Consider the following 16,333-nt stretch of genomic DNA (forward strand, 5'->3'; position numbering starts at 1 on the left):
GCTAATGGCACCGGCACCAAAAAGTATTATTATGGAACTATATTAACTCTTGTATAAGTACATAATATATTCGGTAATAAATTAAATTATTTTTCAATTTTTAGTGTTTCTGTATCGAAGTCGGTTTTTATTTTTTTTGTAAAAATTTTTTGCCTGCCTATCATTTGTATGGGATTACGTAATAGAGAAAGCGCTACTTCTTTCAGTATAGATATCTCTCTGTTACGTAATCCCTTACAAATGATGGAGCGAAAAAACTCAGTGGCGTTAACCATTTTGTGTCACAATTTCGAATGTCTTTTGAAAACATGCCTGTGGTTAGTCGGTGAGTCAGAATAGCGCCCGCTGAGTTTTTGGCTCTGTCATTTGTATGATTATGTAACAGAGAGAGCCCCATATAAATTTATTTCCATGGATAGACTATAGCAGTGTTTCCCAAACATGGTTCTGCCATGGCCCGGTAATTTTCACACTGCTTCTTCGTGACCCACTTAACACACTTTTAAACCATTAGGTAAAATACCCCTTACGAATATTTACGACGTGTCGATAGAAATGTAGGTAATAGTTTTAAAACAAGGCAGGTATGTGGCGAACCGGTATTTTAATTTGATGGCCCAGCACTGGGTCGCGACCCAGCAAATGGGAAACGCTGGACTATAGTATTGGCAATAGCGAGTTGCAGCCGAAAAACTGTTCGGAATGACCTATCTAGTGCGACTACTTAGTACATAAAAGTCGTTGTAAAAAAGTTATTCGTAGTAGGTACGAAACCATCAGCTGCACCAGTATTAGGGGGCGTTGCTGTGCTTGCAGCTAGACTGATGCTTGGATACTCTCGTACTATTGATACCCGTCTTTGATTGATTGATTAGTAATGATTGATTGATTGGTAGAGGTAGAACCACACATGCGCACACCGTGCAATGCATACAACGCGTATCGACTTTTTTTTAAAATATTATCTAGACCAGCGCTTGGCTGCAATCAGACCGTGTGGCAAGTGATCAGCCCAAAATGGAGCGTGCTTGCCTAGAAGATGCTATTCACTCTTGACTTGAAGGTACCCATATAATAATTGAAGGGGAAAACTGATGTTTTCTCGTCCATACTAATAACACAGCTTTAATGCTTGATTGAACTTGCAGGAGTGTCTACTCACTAGGTTTTGAAAACAGCGTGATACCTACAGAACCGGTTAAATGCCATTTTACCTAATCATACTTTTAACAATTTTCTAAATTTCATACGAATTTTCATAACGAGTCTTGTCCTACCTATTCCTAATTAATAAATGCATGTTCAACATGCACGCAAACACACTTCACTTCACAATTATAAGTCCCGGAAACTGCTAATGCGCGTGGCCGCCATTTTTTTTATATATTTTTTTAATTCGTTTATTTGCAATCAACAGCGATACATACAATATAATTTTACATAATAACAGACTGAAAATAAGGCCAAATAGGATTTAAATTTTTTACAGATTACTTAAATAGTTATTAATTATAAATTTATAACAGTAGGTACGTTTGATAATTTAAACAAGCTTTACAATAATATAATAATATGAAAATATAAAAATACGTAGTAGGTGATTCACAACATAAATGTATGTGTGTGTGTATCTGTATGTGTATTATAGACTGAAGTTTCGAGCAACCAGTAGGTACCTGATGGTACATTTTTTTTTCGGCTGACGTCAAAATGACGTCATTTGGATGTTAATGTGACACGGTTCCAGCGCAATAGCAATTTGCGGGACTTACACTTCACTGTATAAAAATAGTTCATAATAATATTACAATAGTCCATTTAGTTCTTTATAGTTCACACAATCTGCGTCTCCCAGCTTATAGACCAGGATATAGAATATTACAGATTCCAGTTGCTAAATCTGAATTGAGTCTTATAGGTACAAGAGTTTCAATCTTGAAGTTGACTTCAAGCTAGCCAGTTTGTGAAATCCAGTTGTAGAACTGGGCTCGGACTAGTCTTGCGCGCTGTTAACAGAATCCTGAACTTGTTGTATAAAAAGAATAGTTTTCATTTAGTTCTTTGGGTGAATCTTCACACGCAGCCTGTACACCAGGGCATAGACCCGTCTTGCAGTAATACCAGTAGATTTCTGAACTTGTGATATAAAAGAATAGTTTTCATATAGTTCTTTGGGTGAATCTTCACACAGCCACTACACCAGGGCATAGACCCATCTTGCAGCAATGCCAGTAGATTTCTGAACTTGTGATATAAAAGAATAGTTTTCATTTACCTAGTACTTTGGGGGAGACCCATCTTGCAGTAATGCCAGTAGATTCCAGAACTTGTGGTGTAAAATAATAGTTTTCATTTAGTTCTTTGGGCGAATCTTCACATAACCTCTACACCAGGGTATAGACCCATCTTGCAGCAATGCCAGCATTCTGGACTTTTGGTATAAAATAATTCATTTAACTCTTCGAGGGTGCCCTCATACGCAGCCAGCCCCCCAGCACCCACACCAAGGTATGGAGCCGTCTTGTGGTATTACCGAGAGTTTCCTGGATTTGTGTGTACAGGCTGAGCCGAGAGAGTTCACAGAAGAGCACACACTGTTGGTTCGCTCGTGCTCGGAATGAGACGTTGTCATTTCCTAGAAAGAAAGGTTTGCATTAGTCTTTGGAGTATGTAGATGAAGATTCTTACGGACTTAGGTATGATACATCGAGTAGGTAAGTAGTAATTTATATTAGGGGTAATATTAGGACAAGCACTGATTAAATAAATCAACGCGATTCGACATTGCGTTCGCTATATTTTTCAATAATATTTGGCACTCTGAAAGGTAATTTTGTATTGATAACTACGTAAACTGTACCTACCAATTTGAAAATTATAATAATGGCAGCCAATGATTTTGGATTTGCCCAAGTTTTATATGGGCCTACACAATTTATCAATTTATGTTTTGCTATAACAGGTCTAGGGATGTTTTTTTTTAAATTATTTTTCTTATTAAAGCGCCTGTTGTAAGCACGAAAGTTAGGCTTTTAGCTGACTTTTTTTTATTCCATTACAAGTTAGCCTTTGAGTGCGATCTCACCCGGTGGTAACAGATAATGCAGTCTAAGATGGAAGCAAGGTTTCTTAACGGAACGCTAAATCGCTTAGCGGCACTGCTTTGTCGGTAGGGTGGAAACTAGAAACCTCCCACCAGACCAGACCAGAACAGAGTCCCAGACGAGAAATTGAACCCAGGACCTCTCACAACGCTCACCACTGCACCAGGGAAGTAGTTACATTACACAGTATTAGAATATAGGTACCTATAATAGTACGCGACAGGTCGAGATGGCAATCAGGGTCTGAGGCAGGGGGACGCCCCGCACATCACTCTCGCTATCCCGCACCGGGTTAGCGCGGGGACTAACCCCACCCCGATTGCCATCTCGACCTGTTGGGGACTATAAATAGACGTCATGTTCGGATAGATACTTTCTCTAAATTACGAAACAAATCTTTGTATTTTGAGTAGGTAGGTAGATTATTTATGGAATGGTAATAATTTCTAAAAACAAATAGGGCAACCACACGCGTCTTTTTGCCCCTATTTTAAAAGATAATCAAAATTCTACTTTCTTACTTTCTACTTCGACTTCGAACAGATAAGTAAAGCAGATAAGTAAACGAATTGATGATGTTGTGGTATAAGGGAGCGCGAATAATAATACAAATTAAATGTGAGTATACTGTAATATACATACATATAATTACAAACAAATTATAATGAAAATGGTCACAAACATTTGATAAAATGTGTGTTGTGTAGCTATAGGTACGACTATTATTTACTTAAACTTAACTATTGTAATAATTGTTTATGGCGTTTTTTTTGCGTTTAGGTAAGTAGGTACCTACATGAAATAGGTTGACTACAGAATGACGTGATTTTGAAGATCGGTGATCTAGGAAAAGGTATCCAATAAGTAGGTATGCTTAGTCTTGTCTTAGTCGTGTCTTGGTTTTGTCTTAGTCGTGTCTTGGCTTTGTCAAGATCTTGTCTTGGTCGTGTCAAGGTCTTGTCTTAGTCATGTCTTGGTCATGCCTTGGCTTTGTCTTAGTCGTTCTTAGTCGTGTCTTGGTCTTGTCTTAGTCGTGTCTTGATCTTGTCTTGGTCGTGTCTTGGTCTTGTCTTAGTCGTGTCTTGCTCGTGCCTTGGTGACGTGGTCATGTCTTGGTCTTGTGGTCTTGTCTTAGTCATATCGATCTTGTCTTAGTCGTGTCTTGGCTTTGTCAAGATCTTGTCTTGGTCGTGTCAAGGTCTTGTCTTAGTCATGTCTTGGTCATGCCTTGGCTTTGTCTTAGTCGTTCTTAGTCATGTCTTGGTCTTGTCTTAGTCGTGTCTTGATCTTGTCTTGGTCGTGTCTTGGTCTTGTCTTAGTCGTGTCTTGCTCGTGCCTTGGTGACGTGGTCATATCTTGGTCTTGTGGTCTTGTCTTAGTCATGTCGATCTTGTCTTAGTCGTGTTTTGGCTTTGTCAAGATCTTGTCAAGGTCGTGTCAAGGTCTTGTCTTAGTCATGTCTTGGTCATGCCTTGGCTTTGTCTTGATCTTGTCTTGGTCGTGTCTTGATCTTGTCTTAGTCGTGCCTTAGCTTTGTTAAGATCTTGTCTTGGTCGTGTCTTGTCTTGGTCGTGTCTTGATCTTGTCTTGGTCGTGTCTTGATCTTGTCTTGGTCGTGTCTTGTCTTGGTCGTGTCTTGGTCTTGTCTTAGTCGTGTCTTGATCTTGTCTTAGTCGTGTCTTGGTCGTGCCTCCTCTTGATTGTCCTCATCTTTATTCACATCCATAAGTGTCACTTTAAAACAACGAATAGGCGTAAAAACGCGTGGGACTACCCTAACCTTGCTTAACCTAGCTGTAACGTGCGATCAGTTTTTAAAATGACCTGCGCCACTAAAACAACAAATCTTAAATGGTTATCAATGTTAATCATGTCCTCTCATTCGCACATTATATCTAGGTATAATGTATATATATGAGCGACAGGATGGTACAGTAGCCGGCAAGAAATATTGTATGTACCTTTTAGAATGAGATTTTGGCTTTGTAGATCGTTGTCTCTGTTACTCACACCTAAGTATGTGACGTTTTGTCTGTCTCAACGACAGAGACAACGCTCTACAAAACCGCTATCTTTTTCCAAAGGTTGATGTACAATATTTCTACCACGTACTGTACCTCGCAGTTCACTCTCTACAATGGTCTTGAATAGTACCTGATAGCTATCCCGCTTGTACCGCGGGCCATAACTCGAAGATGACATGTTGGTCCGTTGCGTCGGTCGGTGCCTTGTGCAGTGTTTGTGCTTCTGGTCCTGCTCCTCTATCAGCCTTTCATTATCACTCTCCACTTGAACAGGTATCCCGTTCTTCACTCCATTCTTCGCCTCTGCTTTCTTTTCCTTTCTTTTTCTCTCCCGTTTTTTAAACGTCAGCGAAAACCGCTTTCGTTTCTTAGCTTTAGGAGACTCTTGTCTTTGAGGTACCGTAGATTTATCCCGTTCCGATCTACTAGTGTCATCGTCAGGTGGGGGAACTTGAGATTCTGAATCTGTTTTTAAGGTTATCTCCGTACGAGATGAGGAATCTTGTTCGCCATTTTTGTACGCTACCTCCTTTTCTAAATTAGCCAGTTCCATTCTTCTTAATTTCTTTGGTAATTTATTCACTGTCGCGTAAATAGGTTCCTCATTGTCACCGACTGGGGCTGATCTGGAGCGAAAGAAGAAATCGAATTTCTTTGGTTTGGTGGGCATCTTCTTTTCTACGAACACAACCGTGCTCGCTACTTCCGTGGTTGTCGATTGGACCTCCTCTCCTGATTTTTGACTAGGGCTACTTGGAATGGGTGTCGTTCTAGGGTAGTCGTATGTTAGTTCTATATTCTTTTCTGTCACGTAACATTTTGGCGTTTGCTCTTTGCTTTCAGTCTTAGAGTTCGAGTCGCGACTCGTTGAGTTTTGGCAGCAGCACTTTTTTTGGACAACGTTTTTGGTGTTGCACATGAATATGGAGTTTTGTTGAATGTAAGTGGTTTGTATCGTGGTCGGTTGGACGTCTCCCAGTAAATCCTCTACGTTTCCCCCTGTGTGGAAGCGTGGCGGTTGGTAAGGAGCGATGACGAAGCCTGGCGGAGGTGGTATGACTTGAAAAGGTGGTGACGTCACGGATTGAAAAAATCTTGGCACATTGGGGGCGTCGTGTACAAGTACGTCGACAGTTCGATCAGAGCCATTGTCCGTCGTATTTGGCTGAGCTTGCGCATTGTTCGTCGGTCGTATAGTTTCTTTGATTGTTATGGCTTCCTTACTACTTGTTTGATCGTTCTCCTCCGTCGCTTTAGCATCTTTTTGGCACTCGTCACACGTACACGGAGTACCAGCTCCACTCTGAAACGATAAATTCATTTTATAGCTTATTATGATCTCCCTCAATGACATACGAAACGACAGTAGTTAAAATTATGTGCTAATGCAATGATTTAATTGTACACAAAAATATTTGACGATTAATTATAATGTTTGCATTATGCATGCAGTGATTTGGAAGCACGCATCATATTTATATACAGAGTGCAATTACTGTACAGTGCGACACATTTAAAATGTTGTGTAATTACTTTGAAATCGAATACTTATTTGTCATCATGATTAAGCTTATCAAGCATAATTCGTTTAGCTATGTATCTTAACTTAATCGAGGCACTTTTTTTACTTTGTAGCGTGTGTTTTAGGTGAGAGTCAGGCCAGCACACGAATGGTTCCGTACTTTCATAATATTTTTATTTATTTTTATCATGTAACCACAAATTCATGGTTTTCGGATTTTTCCCTTTGCCTTTACCTGCCCATGATTCTAGGTCAACAGGAAGTACCCTATAGGTTATAATTTCTTTGACTTTAATTCCCTTGACGGGTCTTGACAGACTAACAGACGGGCAGACAACGAAACGATCCTATAAGAGTCCCTTTCCTCTGGAGAAATTCTTCTCCAGAGGAAGGAGGTTCTTCTTGGATTCTTGGAGATAATGGGCAAGTTTTAATTTAAATGGTAGGTATGTAGGTACAGGAATGCGCGACCCTGTCCTGCTGCTGGGCGGTCGCGTCAGATTTAGGAGCAGCGTCACCTCGACGGATTTGTCACGTTAATATGATTTGGGCACGCGACGTGCGTCACATTTCCGCAGCCGTTGCATGAATTATAAACAATTCGCCCTAATGGTACGACTTCACTATCAGGATCCGGCAAATGATTCGCGTTCAAACTAACGAACTACTCCGTCGGGACAGAGGTAAACTTAGGAAAGTGGTGGGACTCATAACAGGGAATTATAGCCCACTAAACCAACCTTATGAATATAATACTACCTTAATAATGCTAATAAAACTATAAAAATTAATGTAACTATTGAATTATCGATTGGAAATAAAGACTTTATTTATTTATTTTATTTAAACCAACACCTTTTCGTTATAGGTGTCACTGACAGTCCTCTGTGCAGGGCCTGCATGGAGGTCAATGAAACACTGACGAGCGTGCTCCTAGAGTGCACGGGTGTGGTAGAACAACGCGAGCGCCATAAGTTTGGCAAATCAGCCAGCCAGCAGACGTGACATTTTGTGACTGTGCTGTATTAGTTAACCTTGTAACTTTATTTTTAAGTTAACGTACCTACCTAATTCATTATCACCATTGCACCATATCTTAGAAATTCCACAATTGACAATCAAAAAGTGTACAATGGTATACTCAATTTTGAATAAGTGTTTTGAGTTTGATATAGGTACTCCCGCCTACTCGGTGACTCGCACCAATCATTCGGGCTAGCGCGAATGTGCGGAACGATACGATTATTGCTGGCCACACAATTTATGATATCACTAACCATTTGCCGAATCCCGACAGTGGAGCCGAACCATAAGTAAAGTAACTAAGACATTTTTAATTAGAAGATGATGCAATAGGTTCGAACCACGGACTTTTGAATATTATAGCATCAGTAAATTCACATATACTCGTACCTATCTAATTATCCTTTGCAAGCTCGAATACGCATGCAAGAATACAAGCTTCCTTTGGACAAAAATTTATCAAGAACGGTTTAGCGGTTGAGCCGTGAAAAATAACAGTTATAGGCAAAAGTTGTAGAGGAAAGAATTTCAAAAATAATTCGACACGAAAATTAAATCTACACGAGTTAATTTTACTGTATCAATAAGTAGGTACAATATTCTTAAATCTTTACAAAATTACAAAAAATTGAAAAAATTACGTAGGTATCACAAACGTAAAGTATTTAGATACAACCTTGCCAAGCCGACAATAGATGTAGCGTAGAATACCTTTGAAGATAAAAACGTACCTAACAGAATTTCGAGAGCAGTTAAAAATTATTGAACAGACAAAACAAAGACAAACAAAAATAAAACATCCAAGAAGTTACCACAAGACAAAAATCACAAAATTCAACCAACCAATGAGAACTTGAGAAGCACCAAAACATCAAAAGCTGAACAGGTAAAGACATAAACAAACCATCATCTTATCCTTTGACGGGTTGAAAACATAACACGTTAAACGGCAATCACACACAGTGCGGTCGTAACGACCGACGAGACTCGACTGAGTTTATTTATAATTTCTTTAGTTTTAGGTGCCACAATTTTCTCACGGCCGCCCTTGACTCGGATTTCTCCAGTTCAAAACGAAAATTGGGCGGACCTTTTCGTTCACCGGGGAATCGGGATTGATATTTTATTAGCTTTGAACTATTTTCTGCAGTTTAGATCCGCTAATGGATCTATTTCGGGTGCGTAATGGCCACTAAAGTGTGGATTAGTACGTCAAACAGTCTATCATTGGTACGATACGCTAATTTTGAAGATCTTCGTGGTTTATTTTTCTTAAACAGAAGTTTACGAGTGTTTCGGTTTGTACTACTTTATTGTGATTATTAACTTTTATAGCTTCGAAGACGTCTTTCTTTACGTATTCTACCTAAGTTTTTTTAATTTATTCTGATACAAGTTAGCCCTTGACTGTGATCTCAGCTGATGGTAAGTGATGATGCATTAGAAGTACCTTTGGATAATAACCGGGAGTGAGGGCAATCCATGAAACAACTTTCAAACACAAACAACACAATTTTCAAAAATGTAAAAGGCGATAAATACACAACTTGCAATTTTTGAAAGATTCGCAAGATTTCGCAAGCGAATTCAAAAACTATTTTCTTTTTCAGTACTTATTTAAATATTCACCTTTGAGGGTCGGGTCTTGCAGTTATGTGCGATCACCATTAACAAAAATAAAATAAAAATAAAAAATCTTTTTTATTCGTATAAACTTTTACAAGTACTTACGAATAGTCGGATGCATCTACCACTGGTTCGGAATGCCTTTCCTACCGAGAAGAACCAGCAAGAAACTCGGCGGTTGCTCTTTTCAAATATTTGATATAGGTACAAGATTATGCCATGTATAAAATAGTATTTGCAGTCTTGTGCGTTGCTGGAACGAGCTGCAGGTCAAATCCACGCTCTTTTATCATTTAGATAATCTTCAATTGTGTAATACGTGGTGTTTGCTGTAGGAACCTACGTTAGGAATTTTATCTAATTTTGAATTTCGTTTTATTTTAATTTTTGAAGCGATGCAGATGGTATCAGCATCTCAGTTCAGCGTTGCGCCCAGTCTAACTCGCAAAAAGTGAAAACAACGAATGCGGTGATGAAACTCATCCTACTGTATGAATGGGTTCTCTGGTGGGTGGCTTCGGTCGTGGCTAGTTACCACCCTTCCAGCAAAGCCGTGCCACCAAGCGATTTAGCGTCCCGGTACGATGCCGTGTAGAAACCAAAGAGGTGGGTTTAATAAAAACTGCTATACCCCTTCCAGGTTAGCCCGCTACCATCTTAGATTGCATCATCAGTTACCATCAGGTGAGATTGCAGTCAAGGGCGAACTTGTATCTTAATTTAAAAAAGGATTGGTGGCGTGTATTATTGCCCATAGATATACTATTGTTAACTCAACAGTAGATACCTACAAGATGGTTAATTTGTCTTTATTGCACGTCTCTGTAGTAAGGTAGACCGCATGTAGTATTTATAAGTATACAAATATAAATAAAATATGTAATGCGTAAGAAGCTTCACTTCTGTCAGATGACCCACGGTTTTTTTTTAATTTTAGGCATGTATTAAATAGGTACCTTATTCTCTTGCTCTCCCTCCTCAGGCACGACGCTCAGATCATGAAAGGCAACAGCGCGGACAGACCCGTCGGCGCTCGCGCACTCGGGGCACGCGCTGCACACTGACGCGCTGTCCTGCCAATTGAAACTTTGCTTTATCACCTAACATTAAAGTTCATTTTCATTTACCGTATGGTAAATCATATCAGGATATCATGTCAGGGTAGGCCTATTCCTACAAGGACTTGTTGTCCTGTCATCTAAAACTTTGCTTTATCCAACTTGAAAGTTCCATTTAATTTAACTTATGCCTACCCTGGCGTGCTGTTATCAATCAGGACTAGGGCCTACCTTGGGTCGCTGACTTAACATATGAAACTGTTCTTTATCATCTAGTAATTAGGTTTACATTTCATTTGTTAAAAGCCTTCCATATTAGATTCTTATTAAATATCTGCCACCTATGGGCCTGCGTAAACTCATAGAATTCGTCGAACGCTTGTTCGTGATAGCATAATACCGATTTTTGTATCAGTGTGAATAATAAACAATCAGGGAGAACAGAGTATAATAAAAAATAATACTAGATAAAATATGTAATAATGTACCGGTACAAGGCGTAAGTTATGGGTAGTGGTGCAGGGTTGACCATTGACTCCGATTTTGTAGGATTTATATATTACGCATTTTTTACAATAAAGCATTATATAGCATTTGGGCACTTTTATTAAATTATTTAAAACAAATTACAAAGTGTATAAGATAGATAAAACTATCACTAAAGAGATGACAGGTTAAACTGTGAGACGAGATAAGAGGTGATAATACCAAACCAACAAATGAAAAGGGAGACGAAATATTAAAGACATACGTGATGGAACACATATTACGTGATGAACAATTGGAAAATTTAATAAGGTGTCGTAGACTTGATTCACTTGGGTTAATTCACCTAGCTAGGGAGTCGGCAACCTTTTGAGACGGAAGAGCCAAAAGTTACAATTTACAAAATTTCACAGTTTTTAAAGAGCCACGTAATATTTCGTTTCAATAACATTATAGTAGATATCCGCGACTTCATTCGCGTGGATTTAGGTTTTTAAAAATCCCGTGGAAACTCTTTGACAAAAAGTCCTTCCCCGGGATGCAAGCTATTTCTGTACCAAATTTCATTAAAATCGGTTGAACGGATAGACCGTGAAAAGTTAGCTGACAGAGAGACAAACAGACAGACAGACACACTTTCGCATTTATAATATTAGTATGAATATGGATATAAAACATACAAATATTATAGCACAAAACCTAAACTAGAATAATAAAATACTTAGTTAATCCGAAGTTATTGAATATTTAGATATATACATCAATGGGAGCACTGGCTTTGCATGCCTTTTAAAAGTTAGCACAACTCATGGTTTTTATTTGTTAGTTGGCTTCTTAGTTTACTTTTTATTATGTTCATACAAGAGGACGCTTGCTCGCACGAATATGTTGACCAAGATCTCAATTACTCAATTAAGGATAAATTACACGATTTTAAGGGTTGTGATACTAAAATAATTATTTTTTATGGAACTGGAGAGCCGCAACTTTACATCGAAGGAGCCGAAGGACCTATAGGTTAATCAAGTATACCTACTACTGTTGACCTAATTTACCTATTACAGCTAGGTGAATTAAGTATACTGATTAGTAGATTTGAATACCATTTGTATTTGAGAATAATTACTTAGAGTTCTAAAAAACCCAAAAGACCATTTTGTGTCATGACCATGCAGACCATGTAATTTTTCTTTCTTTCGTTGATAAAAACGATACAATTGACAGGACATGAGAGGAAAGACAATCAAAGAAAAATAGCAAGAGTAGTCGAATTGTTTGCGGATGATGAGAAAATCGTGATGATGGGCAAGCCATAAGATGTGGCAGTTACTGAAACTCACACTGTGGTCTTCGTCAGCATACGGCTCAGGCGGCTGCTACAGTACGTCATGCAAGAGTATAAAACATAACATTAAAGGAAATATAAAAGGACCTTCATAAAATTAATTATAATTTAAATAAGAGATTAAAAGACGAAAATATCAAGCTATTAATACGAGATGTTCGAAAGTCAAATTTGGAATGTAAAATTTTACTCGTAGGTATTGTTACAAAAAAACTTCAACAAAATATCAACTTAAGTTAAAGAATATTAAATACAATAAACACCATAAATTAAGTTAAAACAAATAAGTAAGTATAAGTGGAACAAAAAATTAATATAAAAAACAAAATAAGTAGTGTTTAACTTACAATATGCAAATCTTCGACGCCGTAAGCATCAGGGTTAGACTATAAGGTTGCATGCAAAATTAAATTATCCTTTAATTATTTCTATCTAAATGGAATGGTGCAAGGTAGGGTCTATGTATACTGAATTTAAAAAAACGGTTATACTTATTAGTTTTATAATAATAGGTACGGATTGTAATAATACAGATATATATATATATATCTGTATTACACTGTCTGTGTTATATATAGTAACACACAGTGGATGACTGACTAGAACTACAGTATTTAAATGTATAGAAAGAAAATAGATGTACTTAATTGAAAAAGAATTAAAGATCAAAGTATTTCACAGAAAAAGTAAGTAGCTAAACATCGCTGTTTTTAAGCACACCAATAGATAAATTACTTACATTATGGTATTCAGAATCATAAGCATCTCCTTGAGACTATATTGTGCCGCATGCAGGAAACAAAAATAAAACAAATAATAAGTAAGTATATTTAACCAAAAAATATAACATATTCTACCTAATTTAGACCTACTTTGTGCAAAGAATATTTTTAATTGGATTGGATTGGATGTGACAATCCATTGTCACTTCCTTAGAATAACGTCACTTCTTAATTCTATCAAAATTGTTAATTGTAATCAAGTATGAATGTAGGAAGTAAATAAAATTTATAAGTTTTATCATATTCATCGTTCATAGGCATTATCAAAATTATTCGTCAAATAATTTGTACGAAACATAAAGCAATGAATCTAACAAATTTACCACCTGAAATTTGGACAATAGTGATAAATTATTTAGATACGAAATCAAAAGTTAGTTTATACAATACTAGTTTGAAAGTTAGGGGTTTCTTTAAACCAAGTAATTTTGTAAATATTAATTTATCCCGAAGCACCTTGGCAACTATTCATAGTCTACAATCAGACATATTTATAGATGTAGCTAAATATGTTCTTGACTTAAATTTGAGTGGCGTGCCTGATATTACAGCAGAGACTCTTCAGCTCTATATGAAAAATTTTGAAAATCTCATTACATTGGATGTTACATTTACAACCATTTATCTATCTGACCTTGAGAAAATATGTCCCAAAACTTTAAGAAATATAAGTATAAATTTTTTCAAATGTCCAACAGGATGTTATATGTTTCGTGAAAAGTGGGACTGCGCTAAGCAAGTATTTATTGAACATCAATTTATAAATGTGCGTTTCATAGTTTTTGATTTCAAGGATTCGCATTTTCCACTGCTATTTTTGAATGAGCTTCCTCGTATTGAACATTTCGAAGTAGACGTTATTGATACAGAGAAATATTTTAAAAGAAGATATTATTATAGCTTCGATGATTCAGAAAAATTGACGAACATGAACTTTTCGAAACTACGTTATTTATTTCGCAATTGTGATGCTGGAACTCTTAAAAAACTGTTAAATATAGATTTTAAGCAAGTTGAATATATTTTTATGATGTATTCCAAGACGATTGTTGTATATGTTTCCCCCTTATTCAAACATTTTTTCCCACAGACATGCTGTTATTCCCCTATTGTAACAGTAAAAGTGAAAAATGTTCCGCCAAATAGCGTTTTAATACAAGATAATGCAATTTTTCATGCTTGGCATAAAAGTACCAATACATTTGAAGAGAAATTTTTGAAAAGCATTCTAGAAGACTATATAGACTGCTTCCCGATATACATCTGCATGCATTACAATATGTGTAAAAGGAACATAATAAATGTTTCTACAAACTGGTATTGTTTAGATGAATGTAATGGTTTTGAGAAGATTTTGGAGCACAATCCAGAAAAAGTTACTTTTACTAATTACTGTAGAAAATATAAAGTGATAAGATCTGTAAATCTCAGTAAATTCAACGAGTGGGAAAGAATAAGAAATATAAATTATCTAAGAATAAGTAATTTATATTTCGAAAAGGATTTCATATTACACCTGTTTATCAATTGTAAAAGGATTGTTACATTAGATATTTATAATTGTAATCCAAAAATCAATTTCCGTGATTATAATATGACTCTTTTATCAAATGCTATGGAACAGGCCTGTTGTTTAAAAAACTTTAAATTAAATAGGTGTGTGGATTATAGTGATTTATTTGAAGCTTTAAGCAAATGTCAAAGTTTGGAAAACATTTACATTTGTGATTTTGATGTGAGAGCGCTCGATTACATTGATGTCAATCCTTCAAAGATATCCTTATTATTAGAAAACTGTAAGAATATGTACAGTTTATTCATAGAGACAGATATTTCTCCACATACATCAAGGGTTTTGCGCTCGAAAATTCACGAAGTGGCACAAAGACTCGAACTTTTTCATCTCTTTGTGGATGTCAATTGTTCGCATAAAGCTATTTATCCGTTCGACGATGTTTTTAATCCTAGTCCTTTGCGGATAAGAGATTAAATATTTTGAAGATCCCTAAAAGCTTTTTGGTAGCATAAAATCAATAAGAAAGAAGGCCAATACTTACATTACTTAAATATACAATTTTTGAACTTATTGATAATTTTATTGTTAAATATTTTATTTTTACCTAATTTATTAATCCATACATCCCGAGTAGATAAACTTTGAAATTTTCATTTCTAAATCCTAATTCCTAATTCTACATAATATCTAAATATATAAAAGGAAAAGCTGACTGACTGACTGATCTATCAACGCATAGCACAAACTACTGCACGGATCGGGCTGAAATTGGTATGCAGATAGCTATTATGACGTAGACAATAGACATCCGCTAAGAAATGATTTTTGAAAATTGAACCCTTCAGGGGGTAAAACAGGGGTTTGAAATTTGTGTAGTCCACGCGGACGAAGTCGCGAGCATAAGTTAGTATTACATATTAAAATGATTTCTGCCAATCATCTGCCCGGCTATAAGCACCTCACCCTTATCCCTGAATAAGAATGACAGGTTTCACGCTTCACAGCTAATGTACTTAGGTACTTATTGTCAGCCGCCGAGTTAAAAAGCGACACTAGTCGGCGCCTATATCCTCGTCTATGACCTCGTCCAGCACATCCGAGAGAACGTTCGTGCAAAAAAGATAAATATCGTGGTGTCTTTAGACATTGAGGGGGCTTTCGATAGCGCATGGTGGCCGGCAATAAAATGCAGATTAGCTGAAAAGAAATGCCCCCTCACCTTGCGCAGGATAGTCGACAGCTACCTTAAAGACAGGAGGGTAAGAGTGAGGTATGCGAACGAAGAGTTCTGTACCTCAACAACTAAGGGCTGTGTACAGGGGTCTATAAGTGGTCCAACATTTTGGAATACACTTTTAGACCCCCTATTTGACGAAATCAGCGAACGCGACGTACACTGTCAAGCGTTCGCTGACGACATAGTTCTGGTATTCTCAGGGTTCAGCATTGCTCAAATGGAGCAACAAGCCGACCAAGTCCTGACCCGTGTGTGGGGCCTCGCAAATAAGCTGAAATTTGCACCTCACAAAACAAATGCGATGGTAGTAACCAAGAAGCTTAAATGCGACACCCCTCACATACGCATGGGTGGCACTCAAATAGAAATTGTAAACAAAATTAAGATTTTAGGCCTATTGGTAGATAACAAATTAACATTTAATGATCATGTAATGGCTGTGTACCAGAAAGCTACCAATATTTACAAACCATTGGCAAGGGCAGCAAAAATTAACTGGGGACTGAACTCTGTGACTATCAGAACTATTTATGTGGCCGTGATTGAGCCCATTATCATGTACGCGTCCAGTGTATGGGCACCGGCCACACGGAAGTTGATGACAAAAAAG

The 16,333-nt window shown here is 37.2% G+C and overlaps 1 protein-coding gene across 13 annotated transcripts in view; it reads right to left on the minus strand.

Annotated features, from left to right (window-relative positions):
- Window positions 1-164: 164 nt before the first annotated feature.
- LOC117993286 (uncharacterized) overlaps window positions 165-16,333 on the minus strand; it is a 73,540-nt gene continuing 57,371 nt past the window's right edge. For 4 of the 13 annotated variants that reach the window (XM_069506566.1, XM_069506568.1, XM_069506567.1 and 1 more), the window contains 6 exons: window positions 12,928-12,963; window positions 12,536-12,574; window positions 12,184-12,219; window positions 10,256-10,372; window positions 5,259-6,431; window positions 165-2,635 (listed from right to left, as the gene is read on the minus strand). In XM_069506566.1, the coding sequence (XP_069362667.1) occupies window positions 2,474-2,635; window positions 5,259-6,431; window positions 10,256-10,372; window positions 12,184-12,219; window positions 12,536-12,574; window positions 12,928-12,963 (1,563 nt within the window). In that variant the 3' untranslated portion in view covers window positions 165-2,473. The remainder of the gene's footprint in view (window positions 2,636-5,258; window positions 6,432-10,255; window positions 10,373-12,183; window positions 12,220-12,535; window positions 12,575-12,927; window positions 12,964-16,333) is intronic. The other 9 variants (XM_069506574.1, XM_069506569.1, XM_069506575.1 and 6 more) reach the window with 9 other exon arrangements.

This window comes from Maniola hyperantus, chromosome 23, assembly GCF_902806685.2.
Source record: "Maniola hyperantus chromosome 23, iAphHyp1.2, whole genome shotgun sequence".
NCBI classification, from domain to species: Eukaryota; Metazoa; Arthropoda; class Insecta; order Lepidoptera; family Nymphalidae; genus Maniola; species Maniola hyperantus.